The sequence below is a fragment of the Eleginops maclovinus genome, chromosome 16 (assembly GCF_036324505.1).
Source record: "Eleginops maclovinus isolate JMC-PN-2008 ecotype Puerto Natales chromosome 16, JC_Emac_rtc_rv5, whole genome shotgun sequence".
In the NCBI taxonomy this organism is placed as follows: domain Eukaryota; kingdom Metazoa; phylum Chordata; class Actinopteri; order Perciformes; family Eleginopidae; genus Eleginops; species Eleginops maclovinus.
This window is the reverse complement of record NC_086364.1, coordinates 9,332,198-9,349,088: the sequence shown is the minus strand read 5'-3', so window position 1 is coordinate 9,349,088 and position 16,891 is coordinate 9,332,198. Positions and strand designations below refer to the sequence as shown.

Below are 16,891 nucleotides of genomic sequence, written 5' to 3'. Positions count from 1 at the left end.
TCAGTAGATATCCTGGGGAATGAAGGAGGGGTGGGGCGCAACCTTGCATGAACAGCAATATGACAGTTGATGATGCACTTGTGACACTTATCCCATACAATAGTCTCTGACATGTTGTTTTGCTCAGTGGAAGTCATATAAAAGTTCTCCTGCACTCAAAAGTGAAACAGGAACATCATATGGCGCTGAAGCCGCCTCTCAGAGCAGCTATAAACGGAACACCTCGGTCCAGAGTCGCAACACGTTGGAGAAGGACCGTAAGCATCCAGCATCAAGGCCAGGACCGATAGGCAACCCCTCAATTCAGAGTGGACCCTTGGCTTTGTTGGAGTACTTAATACATTGTTACAGGTGTGTACAGTATAGAATAGATAAAGCCATTGACACACTAAAAACACATCATAAACATAAACTCACAGAATGTATTGCTTTAAATATGAAACTTGTCTTAGTTATGAATGAACCATAACTTGTAAATTCTCACCTGATTGTTTTTTTCTTTCTTTCAAACTAACATGGGATTGTAAAAACATACACCAAGGGCAAAACAAAGGCATATATCAACACAATTTTCATTGCTTTTGTAAGTAAATCAGTTTTAAGGTGCTATTAATGTGGTTGCCATGGCACTGTGCTTTGTTCCCTCCCACGCTGTGCGCTGACACTTCGACAGGATGTCAATCAAGTACTTGCTGAGAAGCCCCCCCCACCCCCCCACTGTCACCCAAACTTTCCGCCGAACACTGAAATCAAGTCTTTCAATTATCCATTGTGTTTTTATCATGTGTGATTTTGCATGTGCGCGTAGTACGAGAGGCTTTCACTGCTCTTTATCATCGAGATCACGCCACACGAAAATCAAGGGCAATGACGAGGTGAAAGCTGGGGGAAGGATAAAGGAAAAGAGCGTTCACAAGGAGAAATAATGGCATTTTTCAATGTAAGACATCCACAGCTTCATACATGTTTTCGTGCAGCTCGCTTGGCGGGAACATGGTGTTGACGCTGCATTACATAAATGACGCACTGAACAAAATAATTTCAAAGACAGACTTGCAAATTGAAATAAAGTCAACTTGACAAGCTGACCTTTTCTTGATCTTAATGAGAGCTTAATCCTGAGGATACAGGAAGAAAAAGAAAGTCTGGAGAGATATGACTGTGTCTGTGACTCAGAAAGAAAAGTTAAGGGCTTGAGAAAACAGCTGGAGGTGCTAAATGGTGGTGGGGTTTTAAATATATGAACATACAGTTATAGCTTCACATACCACCCACAGTGTGGACTGTTAGATAATTACCATATCAGAGACATGATGATCCTTTAAGCTTGTAACATGAAAACACTGATCAATGCCACCCTACTGTCCATTGAGGACGATGCCTCTGGTTCAGCTGCTTTAATGACTTATGATCCTCCAACTTCATTGAACCGCCAAACCAATAAGTTAAAAACCTTTTAAAAGAGCATCAAGTAAAGGGACCTTATTTTGTGGCAACCACACTAAACATACATCTACACTTGTCTATATTTGTTTTCTAATAAATTACACAATAATATCCATAATCCAAACCATGATGACCCATGAAATGGCTATAAAAGCAGCCTCTGTGCATCAGTCACTGTCTCGAGGCCTGTCCTGCTCCTTTGGTCATTATAAGAGGAGCAGAAAGAAGGCATGATGGGGGATCTTGGCCTTTATGATAGGAACAGCTCTCAGGCCTATAAGTGCCTACTGAGCATCAGGACTTGTGCTCTCTCTCTCAATTATAAGTCAGACGGGCTGCATAGTTTGCGTGTGGCCTTGTCTTGTGGGACACACTAAAGGAGGGCCTGGGGTTTGATAAAGGGACAAGGGTGGAGCTCAGATGGGATGGGCATTAAGTCTTCAGTAGGGGGAGAAGATGATGGGTGTGTGTGTGGCCCGCAGCGGCCCCGGGGCAGGCCGAAACAGTGCAGGGCCCAGGAAGGGTGTCTGGATGAAGGTGGTGCCCATTGGGTGGCGTAGAGCTAGTGGGTTAGCCATTGTGCACAGGGTCGGCTGGGTGAGGGGGCTAGGCAGGAAGCCAGTTGTCAAGCTCTTGGTCAGCTGCTTCTGCAAGGCCAGTTTGGTCTGGAGAAGGCAGAAGGAGTGGGGGGAGGGCACACATAAGCATATTGTCACAGTACATGGCAACACTTAACTTTTAAACTCTTGGATGTTAAGATGATGGTTCAGATTCTTTTTCACTCTTTCACACAGAGCAGTAGCAGCAGTTCTAAGATTGATAGGAGTAGTTCTTCAACAGAATTGCTTAAAACAGCACTTATCACACACTATTTCTTCCTTGTAGCATATTTAGCTATTTATTTGCAGAGCACCACTTGTTAGGAACACACAGATGAAAAAAGGCTTTAGTGCAAAAGTAATTATGAATGTTTGAATATGTTTCTGTAGCTGTATCCCGGGGCTGTCATTTTGTTAAATGTGAATCCAAACTGAATGCTGCGTGCGGTCCTCTGAGAATGAACAAACTATAAACTTTCTCAAACCTATAAGGGGTTAGTATTTGATGCGCAAAAAATATGCAAACCTCTCTGTCATGCAACTACCAAAATTGTTTCATGATTCAAGAAGGAACTAAGCGGAGATTCAAGCATCATAAGATGATTGTAATTGCTAGAATTCTGTTCCTGGGAGATCAAGTCTTGTCAGTTAGCTTCATAAATAAAAATAATACCAATGAGCTAAATTAACTATTGTTATACAGCAACACATTTAAAATGCTGTCCTTCAGCTTTGGAATAAAACACAATACCATGGTAACTGAATTGATTAAAAAAAAGACCACAAACTCAGTAATTCATTTGTTTAAGCTGCAGATTGCATTTCTTCTTCAGTGTAATTTTTAGCTGCATCCTTCTGTTATTGGTGCACATAACAGAATTTGAAACAACTGTAATGACATGATTATCAGCTTACTGAAAGAACAATGGGAGTCGTTGCAACTATCTTACACACACCAGGGGCACCTGAAGCATATGGTGGTCTACAGGCGAAAATAGGCTATGCCAATTCAAAAACACAGACAAAATCCACTATCAGATTTTCCTATGAGCTGTACGTATGCACTTAAAGACCACCTTAGAAATATCTCTTTCCATAGAAATACTGTATTGAGATCACCGTTAGCGAATAAATGGGCAAAACATCTTGAGAAAACAGAAAACTAAATGATTACTTTGGCTTCTTCATGATCTCCGCTCAGTCCCTGCCCAACGCCCAGGCTTTGAGTTCAGAACATCTGCTCTTTTAAAACCCAACTTTTTTAGAATGGCTTTTCTTTAGGTTTAATTACTTTTTTTTACTCTCTGTGTTGTATAATGTTATTCTTACTTTGTTTTACTTCCAACTTTAGTTCATTATTCATATTTAATTGTTTTTTTATGTAAAGCACTTTGTAACTCTGTTTGAAAGGTGCTATATAAATAAAGTTTATTATTATTAGTATCATTATAAATCACACCCCAGACTCTCCTGCCACTGACCTGTGCGGAGAGGGAGGTGAGATTGTACTGGCTGAACGCTTTCTTCATGGCAGACACAGCCACGCCTGCATAGCCACTCCATCTCACGTTCTGGAGGAAGATTGAAGAGGAGGAGGAGTGAGAGGAGAAAGAGAGATGGGGAGGTGTGTTTATGACAGGAACAAAGAACTGATTCATCTGGAGTGCTGATCCAGGCTGCTGTTGTCAGAGATGGTCAAACTATTTTAGACCTGTCTCAGGGGAACAGGAATCACAGAGAACAGTGTGCTTAACCTCTATGACAGTATACAGGCACACAAGCAGGCTGCATCACTGAGACATACAAGCCCCTCTGCTCAATGTAACGAGATCTATGTGTGTGTTCCTTTACTTTATGCCTGTTGGAGTGAGGGTCATATCAGTTTACTGTAACTGGAGATGAATTGGTGTTTAAAAATGCATTAGTTTACAAGCTAGACTTAATTTATTCCAACGTGTACAGCTTGTTCGAGCATCTCTGCTGTAAGAGAAAGGCAATTACCAGTTGTTTGTCTTCCCTAAGTGTGTGTGCATGCGCGCATATTTGGGTGACAGTGTTCTGTTTGTCTGTGTCTTTATGCTGAGACTTACCGCTAAGCTGGTGCTTGGCTGGGTCTTGGTGTGGGGGGTAAATTTGGGTTTGGGTGGTTTTCCGGCCAGCCTATCCTTGTGCCTTCTGCTATTCATGTGCTGCCGAGACCAGAGGAAAACACCATCAGTGAGCTAACAAGCATCTGTTGTACCACAGTGGAACAACTTCAAATGTTATCTGCTGATTAATAATGGATACCCATTGAGTATGAATGAAGAGCAGGGAAATTACATCACATTACTTTCTACACTGCCATCTCCCTGTCTTGCTGCGGCACCGGGAGGCTTATGTACTCCTGGGATAGAGGTTGTTTATATAAGACTGGTGGAATGCATTCACGGCCGGTTGTTCAAACACGCCAGTATATCCTGCATCTTTTCCTCACTCTAGTTTATGCAAAGTTTCCAAGAAAATGTGATGTAATATTTAATGAACATCAGAAGAGGAGAAATTACCTCGCCGACTTGGTTCGATGCCAACAAAACCAGAACATTAAATAGAGGAGAAATTAGTAGCTTGCAATAATGAGTGTGAAATAAATGCCTGCTCGCTGAAGAGCTTTGCAGTTAGTCATGGAATCAGATGTTATCTGTCTAATGTGGAAAAATTGCTGCTGCTTGACTGTACTCAATGGCTTCATTCATGTGGCTGTAAATTAAAGTGTTTCTTTAATTTAAGCCATGCTCCAAGAAGGTGGTTTTAAAATGGTCTCTTGTGTTATTATGTAAGGTCTTTACTAACTATATGCAGGCAGATTAATTCTGTGGCTGCATCATCTGTCTGTGGAGGTAAGGTAATTATATGCAACTATTTCTTCACAGCCAGTTGTGATTGGGTATGAGTGCTCTTCCCTGCAGAGTCAACTGTACTTCAATTAAATATACTCGGTTGCTTTGCCATGACCAATCTGCAGGACTTCCTCAAGCCCTCGCTCCCCTGCTCAGCATGCACGTCATACATCACATAAAGTAGAAAGGAATTCTAGAGGGAAAGCTCTATAACCGAAAAGTTTGCATATAGTTTGTGTCTTTTCACAAAGGTCATAAGCCATTGCTTCACATGCACATTTTTGTCCATTTTTTCATCATATTATACCAGATATCATCCATGAACTTGTATAGACTTGAGTTTTTCTTTTACAATGTCCTCAATTCACAATGGGATTGGTCTATTAAGTGGGAAACTAAACATAATATGCAACACAACCTAAAAACGATTTATTTTGACACTTACTTGGCTAAGCTGGGTCTCTGAGTTCACAAAGATCTCACACACTTCACACTGAAAGTTCTTGCTGGGCACACCGACGCTGCCTTTGCTAGCCAGCCTCTTGCTCTTGCAGCCCGATCGAGCTGCCACCACCTTCCCCCTGCGCCGCGGCAGAACACTGTGACCTTCCAGCATCAGTTTGTGCTTTGTACCTGGTGGAGAGCATAGAGAGCTGTTTTAGGGAAAAGTACATTTATAAAATGTATTTGATACTTAAAGGTTCAACCAAACAAAGCAACATATGAAAAAGCGTTTTTAAAAAGCCTCATACCGCTGTTATGTGCATCCAGTTGGGAGGTGGAGTTGACTGTGACTTTACAGACAGGACAATGAAGGTGAGCCTTGCTCTTTTTTGACTCGGGGTCCTCATCTGTTTGTGGCTCCTCCTTTATGCTGGATGCGTCCACAGGGCTGCCTGCCTCAGTGATTGGGCCCTCAGCATCGATGGCCTCTGGGACTTCAGGGGTGCTGGTGTCCGAGGCGGTCTCTGAGAGCTGTGAGGAAGGCGAAATCTGAGGAGTGGAAAGGGTGACCAATTCCATGGAGGAAACCTCGGATACTGCCGTTAGCATTACTGAAATCCTCGACTCTCGTCAAGCTTTTCCTCCAGATTGGCTGGTTCTTGGTCAGACTGAAGACCTGCAGAAACAAGTTCATACAAAGGATAACAATCAGCAAACTGTGTTTCCTTTAAACCTACAACAATTGATTTGTTTTGCCACTTGGGAGCAGCGAAAACAAGCTCTGAAAACCACATTGACTATTTCCTTGTAAGTTGATATGGGGAGCAGTTGCTTAGTTGCTTATTTACACATCCAACAATTACAGAGCAACATTATCATTCATGTGGGATTTGTGCTTTTGGCCACCTGATGAATGTCCAATATTCACTCTGTTGTTAGTCTCTATCAACTCCTGTAGAAAGCATATATCTCATTTGCTAAATGCTCCACTATGTTCACGATTTTGTCCGTTGGGGTCTTTTTTTTAATTGTGTTAAATATTATTTATTGTGTGATATTTATTGTGTGCATGGTTGTATGTATTCGTACAGTACATTTATGAGTATAAATGAATGGATGCATGTGTGTATATATATAAATGTATGTTTTTAATATGTTGTATCATGTTCAATCATGTATAGCTAACTTCCTATATTTCAATGTTTATTCTGTTTCTATTCTGTTGATAACTGTGAGCATGCATGCTGATAATCTCATTCCCAGTTTTCAGAATGACTGAACTTTTTGGAGTTGGTTGAATTAATCTCCAAATAACCTTTTCTCTTTTAATACAACATTTGAGCCAGAGTGTTTGAGCCAATTTAACAGGGCTTTTCAAGTACCAGCTTTGTGGCATTTTGTGATATATTATCAGCCTTTCCTTCAAACCACGTGGAACACACTGGATTAGTTTTGGTTTGGGCAAGAAAATGCCATCAGGCTTTCACCTTGTTCCCTTCTCCTCTCTTCCCTCTCCCCCCTCTCCCCATTACTATTCAAATATCAAGTGGACCCGGAGTCTCAGTCAATATAAACACACCCATCGACTGCTGGGGCCGGTCGATAAGTCACTGGAGTTCCATTACACATCTCCCCTTCACCCCCTCGTCTTCCCGAGGGAGTCACACACTTCACCCCAGAGCACTGTGCGCTACGCTCACTGAATATCTCCATTTCATTGAGTGCGCTTTCTCCCGCACACAGTCACAACCTTCCTCTATACAAGCCTGCTCTATTGATTTTCCCTGTTACTTCTTAGAGTAAATTCATCATTGGAGATAAGGGTCTTCCTCTCTTATTCCCGCTAAAGAAGAAAGAAACTATATAGGGGCAAGATTAGAGCGTCCCCCTGGCATAATGAGAGTGACCCCTGAGGGATTTAAACTGCTTTGTTCGGGGAGGTGGGTGTTGGTATGATCCTAAGCTTATGTGAAAGACAGGGCCACCTGAGAAGTCTCTGGAGGGGAGTGATATTGATCAATGGATTTAGCAGGAACCTTACAGAGGAAGATTTGGAGGATGGAGGGAATCGACGCCCTCAAAAATCCAAAGATTCATATCCTGAAAGACCTCATTCAGTAAAGAATCATTTCAGATGTTCCCTGCTGAGTTTAATATATCCCCATTTAATAAAAAACAAAACTTGAACAGATATAAAACCCAAGTAAAGCTCTGTTTATTGCTCCATTAATCGAGCAATACAGAATTATAATCACTCAGTCATTTATGATGCCGCGGTGACAAAGTGGCATTTCGGCATTTTGGACTGAAAAGATTAATTGATTTAATAAAAAAACAACCAACATTATTGATAATGGAAACAATCATTAGTTGCAGGCCTGGTTCTGCAAGAATGATCGATCAATTATTATTATTAATCAAACAGCCTGTGGAAATGATAAACAAAGACTGTGCCACTGTGCCTGTGCTTGTGGGTTGTCTCTTGCTCTCTGGCCCTCTACGTGAAGAGAGAAACTGACACCAACATTGGCAAACTGTCAGACCAAAGGCCAGCGTATTGGCAGTGCCAGCATGGCGTCTGTGGGGTAGAACTACACAGCAGCAAATTATTGACATTTGGATCAACATTATGCAGGCAATCATCAGTTTTCTTTAACATGAAAATTATTCAGTCAATTTTTTAACAATCCACTTAATTCAGACAGGCTTTCAGAGTGTAAACACATCTGGAGAGATCTCAATTTAGCCTATTGATTTGTTGAGAACTTCCACCACAGCCAAACAGAAAATTAATATCGGACTCATTATGCACAAGCTTGCTGATTCGAAGCATAACATAAACAACTTCCCGGGGTAAGACATCTTTGCTTTAAATCATCATATTTGTGTTGACAATCCCAGTGAAAACGGTTTTAACAGCGGAGTCAATCAAAGCGGAGGCTGATAGATGCTTGTCACAACTGATGCAGGCCCTCATTCTCCAGGCACCTGCCTGCTGATCTCTTACTTGCTCATTCGCTGTGTGCTCACTCCCTCCTTTGTTGGTCTGGGACATGGTTTATATCCATCGATTAATCCCTTTGTATGGTTTAAAACGTCTTCTCTGCGCTTCCCCGTCTCCCTCCATCCTATATGATTTGTTGTGGTATCCTTAAGGACAGAATATCTTTAGAAAGTACAAGATGCTGGAAAGTTTGAATGTAATGTAATAGATTTCTTTGAGAGAAGGAGAAGAGCATGTGTAACACAGGTTGCATAAACGAAATTGACGTAGTCTACAACCAAACGCTAACAACAATTTAGACAAAATGTTTACAATTAACTTTTACAAATTGAAAGTGTAGGCGGAAGATTTAAAGATGTAAGACAAAATTACAAACACCAAAACGAACAACCCTATGGAAGAGAAGACATGTCAACTGGCAACACCTTAAAAGCATACACAGAACTATCTTTTTTATACTCTAAATAAAGCCATAGTGAAAAAAAGATCATCCATTTGTATTGAAGACTTGAAACTAGATATTAAGACCATACATTTATCAGGATATGTTGACTGAGTGAGAATTAGGTCATTTTTTCATAGACTTCTATACAATCTGATGTCTTTGTGCAACCATTGGAGTCGCCCCTAAAAGGATAGTTTAGAGAATGTACATTTAAGACATTTTTGAATTAGTTTTACTTTTCAGACCCAGAAGTTACCCCATGGTAGTGAAACAGACAACATATAGGCCATCTTCATTAGTTTCCAGGTAGTGTCTCTTTACTGTCTACTAAGAAAACTCAGGTGTTATAAGTTAATACAACAGTCTTTTAATAATCCAACTCACCTAATTAATTCATCAACATAATTTGAAAGCTAATTTAAATTAAACCATATTAAAATGAACCAAATCAAATAAGAGTGTTCAAATTGTAATAAGTCATTCATTTAATTAAATCCTACTCAAACAAGTCCATGAAAATTATTAGCTTACATTTTTTAAGAATTAGCAAATCATTTTATTTAATGCCGAAAAAAAACACGTTTCATTTCCACTTTTCTTTTCATTTGTTAGAAAACATTTGGAGCGTCTATTTCATGGACCGACTTTGAGTCTGGCACTCTCAAATTTGCTTTTTAATTCTCAAGTGTTCTGCTCTGTTCTTTTTTTAAATGTTTGACAAGGCCAGGTGAATTTATATGAATGGTAGAGGCCTCTTATGTCTGAAGGTGCATTTGTAGATATGGAGCTGAAGAGGCTGACCTTGGGGGTCTAGAGTGTGTTTATTCTGAGTGCCGACAGGTGTGTTATTAGTTCCTGGTGGCAGACAATGTGAGCATTACCCTCAGACAGCTCCCCACCAGCCGTCAGTTTCATGGCAGACATAACTCATTTCATGGAGTTAATTTGGAGCGCTATTCCATTAAAGGTTGGCATTGTGGTGCATGCCACCACTGGCTTGCACTGCTGCATTTCAATTTCACATTAGGCCAATCACACAATTGGGCTAATTAAAGAGTGTTCCTCCTCACAAAACTGCCTCAGAACTGTATAATTATTCACAGCATAAAAACTGGCAATGACTTATCTGCTTTCTTTCTCCTCTGACCCCCTTCTTCCTCTCTTGTTCCCATCTCTCTGTGTGTCTCCTTCATTCATTTCATCTTATCTTTCATTTTCCACTCATCTTGTTTCGTCTCCACTGCTGCTCCCCTCTTTCAGAGCTCCCCTTTGCAACAGCAGAATATTAAAATGAGATTTGATGAGAGTATTATCAGGCCCCCAGTCTTTTGTCCACTTTCTCCTTTCTGAAGGAGACTCTTAGTGCTCAAGGCAAAAAAAGTGTGCGTGTGAATCCACGTGCACATGAGCATGTCTCATGTCTACCTCTACTCCCAGCATCGTCATATCTCTTCTCGGATATTCCATCTAGCATCCAGGCGCATTTTGAAATTCTGCTCAGATAGTGATCTTCTGTGGGGCAGGGAAAGTGAAGGGGAGGATGAAGTAGGAAAGTAGAAGAGAGGGAGGGGAACTGCTCTGCACCTTGGATGGATAAATGAAAAGTATGGACCCAGACGAGTGCAACATGAGAAGGTAATGGGCTCACTCTGCAGTCAAAATGCCGTCGGGGGAATATTTGCTCTCCTAAAATGCAGCAATGTGGTGCTTGGTAAAAAGTCAACATTCATATTCTGCTGAAAGGAAACCAATGCAGTTTCCTTTCTTTCTAAAACGTTAAAATGTCTATATTTACACCACCAATAACAAACATTTGAACTGTTTGTAAAAGAAGTTGAGTGCCTTTGATTTGACAGCCCCTCATATGGAAACTCTCAACATTATTTTGCTCCCTCTCAACTCAGCGAGAACTGTGTCGATCTTTTCATGCTGCACAAAAACACCATATCTGCTGCTGCAACTACCCTCTGTATCTAACCGAAATAGATAGAAGAGAGCAGAAGAGTCAAGCAGTGGTAAGAACAACCCCAGTGAGGCTTCGATCGATCTCAGCCTGCCCCTTTATTTACACAACATCTCTTGCCCTTAGACATCCCATGATCCCACAGCGTTGTAGTCTACCATCCATCACATGGCACAGGGACAAGTCAGGTCAGGGAGTTGCAGCGGGCTACAGTGCAAGTTGAATAACCTAAAAGTTTGAATGCACAGTAACACAGAGACGACAGAAGGGCAAGAGGTTGAAGGTGCACTGAACACATAATCTCCAACAGTAACACAATGGAGGCAGAAGGGAAGAGATAAGGATATGGAGGAGGACGTTGGAAGCTGTCGATGATGTGAGAGGAGGATTTGTGGAAGGGGTTTAGAAAGACAAAAGGGAGCTCAAAGAGGAACTAAAGCCTCATGAGTGATAATCAAGAGAGGATTTTTATTTACGTACTTGATCCCTCAATTAAGCTCGTATCCATGAGCGTGGGAAGAGCTTCCGATGTGGATGTCTTGCTTCTGTCACGATCTCGTTCCCGATCTCTGTCTCGGTCTTTGTCCCTTCCTGTGGATGAGGCCTCCCCAGCTCGTCGCTGCCTGTTCTTCTGGGCCTCCATGGCTTTGAGCTTTCGGGCGTGTTTGTGGCCCTTATAATGGGCCTCTGCTTGGTTCTGCAGGGAAATGAGAGAAAAAAAAAAACAGGTTAGGAGGGGGAAAGCAGAAAGGAGTGTTTGACTCAATGCATTATCTGCTGGAAAGACGTGCAATAATTGTTAAAATGCACGGCTGAATATTCGCTCTCTAGCAGGCATGCACAGACTGCAAGGAAGAGAGTCTGTTTCCACCTGATAACAGCACCAGCACATCGGGAGGCCAGAGGTATAATTGCATGTGTAATATGCAACAAGAAAGAGGATCCCATCTCCAGAAATACCCTATTAATGTGCTCTGCAAGAGGCTGCAAATCCTAGACACGTGGCAACACATCTGAGCACACAAACCCATAAATACAAATCACACGCAAACACACATTCTGACTGACTGACTGACTGTGATGCAGCATTAAACACGTTTACACACATTTCCCTCTGGTTGCATTGAGGTTTACCTTCACATTCTCATCATTCTCACGGCCCGGTTCAAGCTAAGAACAAAACCCCTATTGTCAGAGCAAGCGTGGATACATAGGAATAGCAGAGAAATCAATACAGCGATTACTCATTAAAAACCAAAACAACCTCCGGGGATCGGTTCTCATCGGCTCCTGGATAGGGCCTTTTTCAGAGGGGAGGAGCAGAAACAGAACCTGTCTAAATGAGGGGTTTTGTTAAATTAAATCCAAAGTGTGAACGGAATCTTAAATGTCCCGAAATAACCCAATTATAGAGAATACTGAGTAATATGTATACATTTTATCCCATCAATATTTAAGAGATAAACGGATTAAGAGTGATGGATTAACAAATAAAGTAGCCTTTTTTTCTGAAGGGTATATTATCTGACATGTGGAGAAGGTACATTTTCCCCCATGAATAAAATGCTTCCTTTTCTAGCTTTCATCCAGCTTTAATTCCTCAAGAAATAAATCATGCAAATCCTCAGGGACCAAACAAGTCAAGTTAAGTTATTTTGAAGGAGTGAGGAATAAATACATGAAGAAACAGCTATACGATTTTTTCAGTTGGAGCAAAATCTGGATTTCTCTGATTACCTGAGCATCAACAACACATTAAGTCCCATTAGCAATAAATAGGATCTATATCTGTAACAGCCACACATACAGCACCAGTGTCATGTGTTAGCTCTCTGTAAACACCAGCAGACTAGGGATGGAGTTAAACATGCACACTTCCCATTAGCAAGCCTAATGGTGTGATATAGAGGAGGCCTATGAATAATGTGGCTGTCAAAGCATCTGTTAAAACAACTCCAATACTTTAGCACATAGTGTGACTGATCTGCCATGAAAAGGCTTCAGATATTAGCGTGATGTGACAAATTTAGCCAGCGCCTTCTCCACCAGTCTCTCCGTCCATTTAAGTCTCAGAGGAGGCAGAGGGACAAGGTGTGAAATGAGCTTCGGTTTTCACATCAGCATGCCGGCCAGCAGGTCACAGTACTCTTCTGAGGGATTTTTTATTGTCCTGCGATTAAGCAATCCTCCGGCTAAAAGTAAACATCGGACAATATCTGGTGCATAGCAATGTGTGGTGGGTGGAACAAGTCGTCCCATAAGCCCAGAAAATGAATTTTCTCTTCCCAAAATTACTCGCCTGTAGCAAAAATAACAAAGACATAGAATTAAATCGGATCTGCCAGTTTGCCTAATTAAACAATCACTGAGCAGCCCGTTTGGTTGTGGACGTGCATCTTTTCCCTGAAGGATGTTGGTAAAAAAAGAATATTTGGCAGTCAGTTGTCACCGTGAAACTTTTTGTAGTTTCACTGAGCTATACATAGTTCTTCTATGTTATCTGGATTTAAAATGAATATGATGAACAAGAGGAAAGACATCAAATTAAAAGTATATAGAGATAGTAGCCTTGTTGAAATGGGCAAGACAAAACCTCCTATCTATTTGTCTGTTTTAAAAAAAGAGAATATATGACAGAAACATTATATAATCCATAACACTCACTGTAGTAACACTCAAACTATTTCATTTCCCTTCTTTGGATTAAAAATGGCAATTTAACTTTACAGCAGCAAGGTTAAATGAAAACCAGGGATATAGTCCTTCCTTTAGTGTGACTTTGCTTATTGGTTATTTTCCAGAGAAGTACTAAAAATAAATGTTGATGTCTTGATGTGTGCAACGACTACTGACCCCATGTTCATGTTGGAAGGGTGTAGCATGGACGAAGGAAGAACCCATGCTATTGTGTGTTGATTGACACAAAAATTAAGTTCAAATCTTTGATTAGAGCATTAGTACAATTTTTAAAAAATGCTCTTTTGCACCTACACTATTACCACACCGAGCAGTTACAGTATGTCACGGTGCACTAAAACGCCCTGAGGTACACCTCTACATCACGGCAGCCAAGAGTAACCACAGGAGGTCAGCAAAAACTTGATTTTAAGCTGATGTTAGGCTGCTCTCTGTGCTACACTGAGCAGCAGAGCAAGGTTATACTTATTTCCCTTTTGAGCATTATGCATAAGGATAACTTGGTATAATATGTGAGCAAACTCCGAGGAGGGTACATTGGAGTGTTAGGAAAGTATCCATGCTCTCAGAGAGACAGATAAAGCAACAGTCAGACCTGACACTCTCCTTTAAGTCGGTGTGCGGAGGCGGGGAATGGGATTTGCTCTAGTGTGTGGGGAGCACGTCGGAGTTTCTTCTCCCTCCTCAGCTCCCTGTCTCCTGTGCATCAGCCCTTCTTTGAAGATGGAGACCAAAAAAGCGTGTCTATGTGTTTTTTTTACTGTGCCCAGACAAGAGTTGTCTTAGGGCTTTCTGGATTATTATCTATTTGTTTATGTGAAGATGCAATAAATATCATGGGATTTTGCCTGTTTGTCACTTTGTGTAAGTCTGTACTCTCATGTATATATTTGCAAGTGTACATTATGTGTACCAGTGTGTGTAAATGTATGTGTTTGGGGCGGCAAAGATAGGAAAAATGGAGCGATGAGCCGAGGATGCTGCTTCCTGCTGGGGCTGCTGATTGTTTCTGCTCTCTGCAGATAAACGACAGCTCTCCCTGCTGTCTAATCCCTCACACCAAAACAACAGACAGACATACATACAAATTCACTGAAAGGGAAACTAACAAACTGCTATATGCACATAAGTAGAAAAAACAATTAAAAGAGTAACCTTAACTTTTACATAATTTGCAAAAAGTTTTAACTTTTGCATAAAGATACAAATATATCCACATTTGGTTATTCACACAAACACTCTGCGTACACAAACACACTCAGAGGGTAATTGAAAGACGACTGTTCAAGAACAAAACAAAGAGATTATGTTCTCTGAGGCTAGACTTTAGAGCACTTTTATGTTGTAGATCTCACAGTATGGCATGCCAGCTTTTTTCTCTCTCTTATCATGCCCACAACCTCTCTGTAATTCCCGTAAACACCAAGACATAAAGCCACTAAAACATCTCTTACCGTTGAGTTAAAGCGCAGGTGGCAAATGTTGCAGGAGATAATCTGTTTCTTCTTGAGGGGCTGAGGGACACCGAATGTGTGGTTGATCACTGCCTTCTGGACAGGGTCCATCTGAAAGACAGAGAGAAAAGACCGTAAACAACAAAAGTCCTGGAAGACATCATTTCCCCCAAAGAGAATTGTCTGAGCTGCAGAACTACTCTGGTTTGAGGCAAGGTGAGGATGTTTCCAAGATAGTGCAACATCCCATGCAAATACTTCCGGCAACTACAACAGCAAGTATAAGGGAAATAATTTCAGTTGTTAGAGGTTAACTGTGTCAGCCCCTCAGAAGAAAAATAGTAAGAGGATAATGTTGGCTAGCTAAAATGAATGCATTCTAAATCAACAGTCCTAAAATAAATCCTTCTGCCATGGAGGTAAAAATGTTAAGTTCTCATTAAATATTTATTAGTGAGGATTAACCTGTGTATTCATTCTGGAGGTTGTAGTTTGTGGTTCTGCCACATCTTAAAACCTCCTATTTGCTACCAGAGGGCATGAAGATCATTTTTCACTGTTGTAGAAAATATTAATATTATGTCTAGCAAGATCATTTAGCTTTACTCATAACACTGTAGCCTAATCAGAAATATTCAGTATATATGTTATTAGTGTTGTTGCTTGAAGTCTCAATGATTGCACCTGTGCCTGCTATATTAAATTTAGCAGTTAAATTAAAAAGTTAATTAACTTAAAAAGTTAATTTAGGCCTTGTTACTAATTCACCAGTACTTTTAATGGTATGACTTGTTTGAAGTGGATACATCTGCACTTTCCCTGTTGTTTGGAGTTTGAATCTTATGGGTTTTTGTACTTATTTTAAGTCGCTTTGGATAAAGCTTCAGCCAAATGTAATTTAATGTAATGAAATGACCTGAAAGCACGTCTCTGTAAGCACTGATGAAAGTCTGGGAGACACTTTATTGTACACATTCAAAGAACACATATTTGGATTTCAGATATGGTTACGGCTGGCTTTTTGATCTTAATTTCCCTCATTGTAAAGACCGAAGACATTCGGCTGGAGTACAATCGGTTTTTGCTCTATGTGAATGGTCACTATGTTTAAATAATGAGGATGTGTGCCAACTCATAATGCATCGCAAGCTTAAGTGATCACCATTGCCGCCCCCTGCTCTCACAGGGCGGAATATATTAATAGCATTCCCCCGCCCTCTAACCACTACAAAGACCCCATAATTTAACAACCAGACCTCAAAAATGGGGCTGAGCCAAAATGGGCCGCATGCTGTATTTAGAGAGCTGGGGCTTTATACAAGGGTCCAGGATGGAAATAGCAACAATTCTGAAAAAATGGCTCCATAAATGATTCTTGCTGACATAAAAATCTAAACGTTTAACTCCACCCAGCCCAAGAATGTCCGCAAGTTAAAGGAGTATTTAGATATCTGATGGATGCCAATGATCTTTTTATGCATTTTTAACTGTGGGGAACACCTTACCAATCACTTTAGATGTTAGTTTATATCAAGAGACACACATGGACCTCCCAGGGAATACGAGAGCTAGGGCAGGCCAGCCTCGGCAGCTAGTATTTTCTCATTCAGGTTTGTGATACTTACAGAGATAGTTGAGCATGCTGACAACATTAGAAGTGGAACAAAGCCTCTCTTCCACTAACACACATCTAGCAAAGCCATTGCACTATAGATCTACCGACGCCGTGCTTTGTATGAATGGATGTAAGGTAAACGCAGAGATTCCACAGTGATTTTCTTCTACTATGTAACAAGATAAGACATGAAAAAATGACATATTTAGTTACTATAGATCAAACCTGATAGGTATCTAAGAGGGACTCCTGTTAACCCTTATAGTATAGCTTTGTTCTTATCACAACTGTGTTCTCACGTTGTAACCAGCCTGGCAACTGCTCATTTTAAATGCACTCATAGTT

At 40.8% G+C, this 16,891-nt stretch overlaps 1 protein-coding gene across 1 annotated transcript in view; it reads right to left on the bottom strand.

The window, feature by feature from the left end:
• Positions 1–729: 729 nt before the first annotated feature.
• Positions 730–16,891, bottom strand: part of znf385c (zinc finger protein 385C) — a 113,413-nt gene continuing 97,251 nt past the window's right edge. Inside the window, 8 exon segments of the mRNA XM_063902976.1 lie at positions 730–2,111; positions 3,527–3,616; positions 4,136–4,234; positions 5,370–5,557; positions 5,677–5,994; positions 5,997–6,044; positions 11,261–11,477; positions 14,932–15,042. Coding sequence (XP_063759046.1) covers positions 1,887–2,111; positions 3,527–3,616; positions 4,136–4,234; positions 5,370–5,557; positions 5,677–5,994; positions 5,997–6,044; positions 11,261–11,477; positions 14,932–15,042 — 1,296 coding nt within the window. The 3' untranslated portion in view covers positions 730–1,886.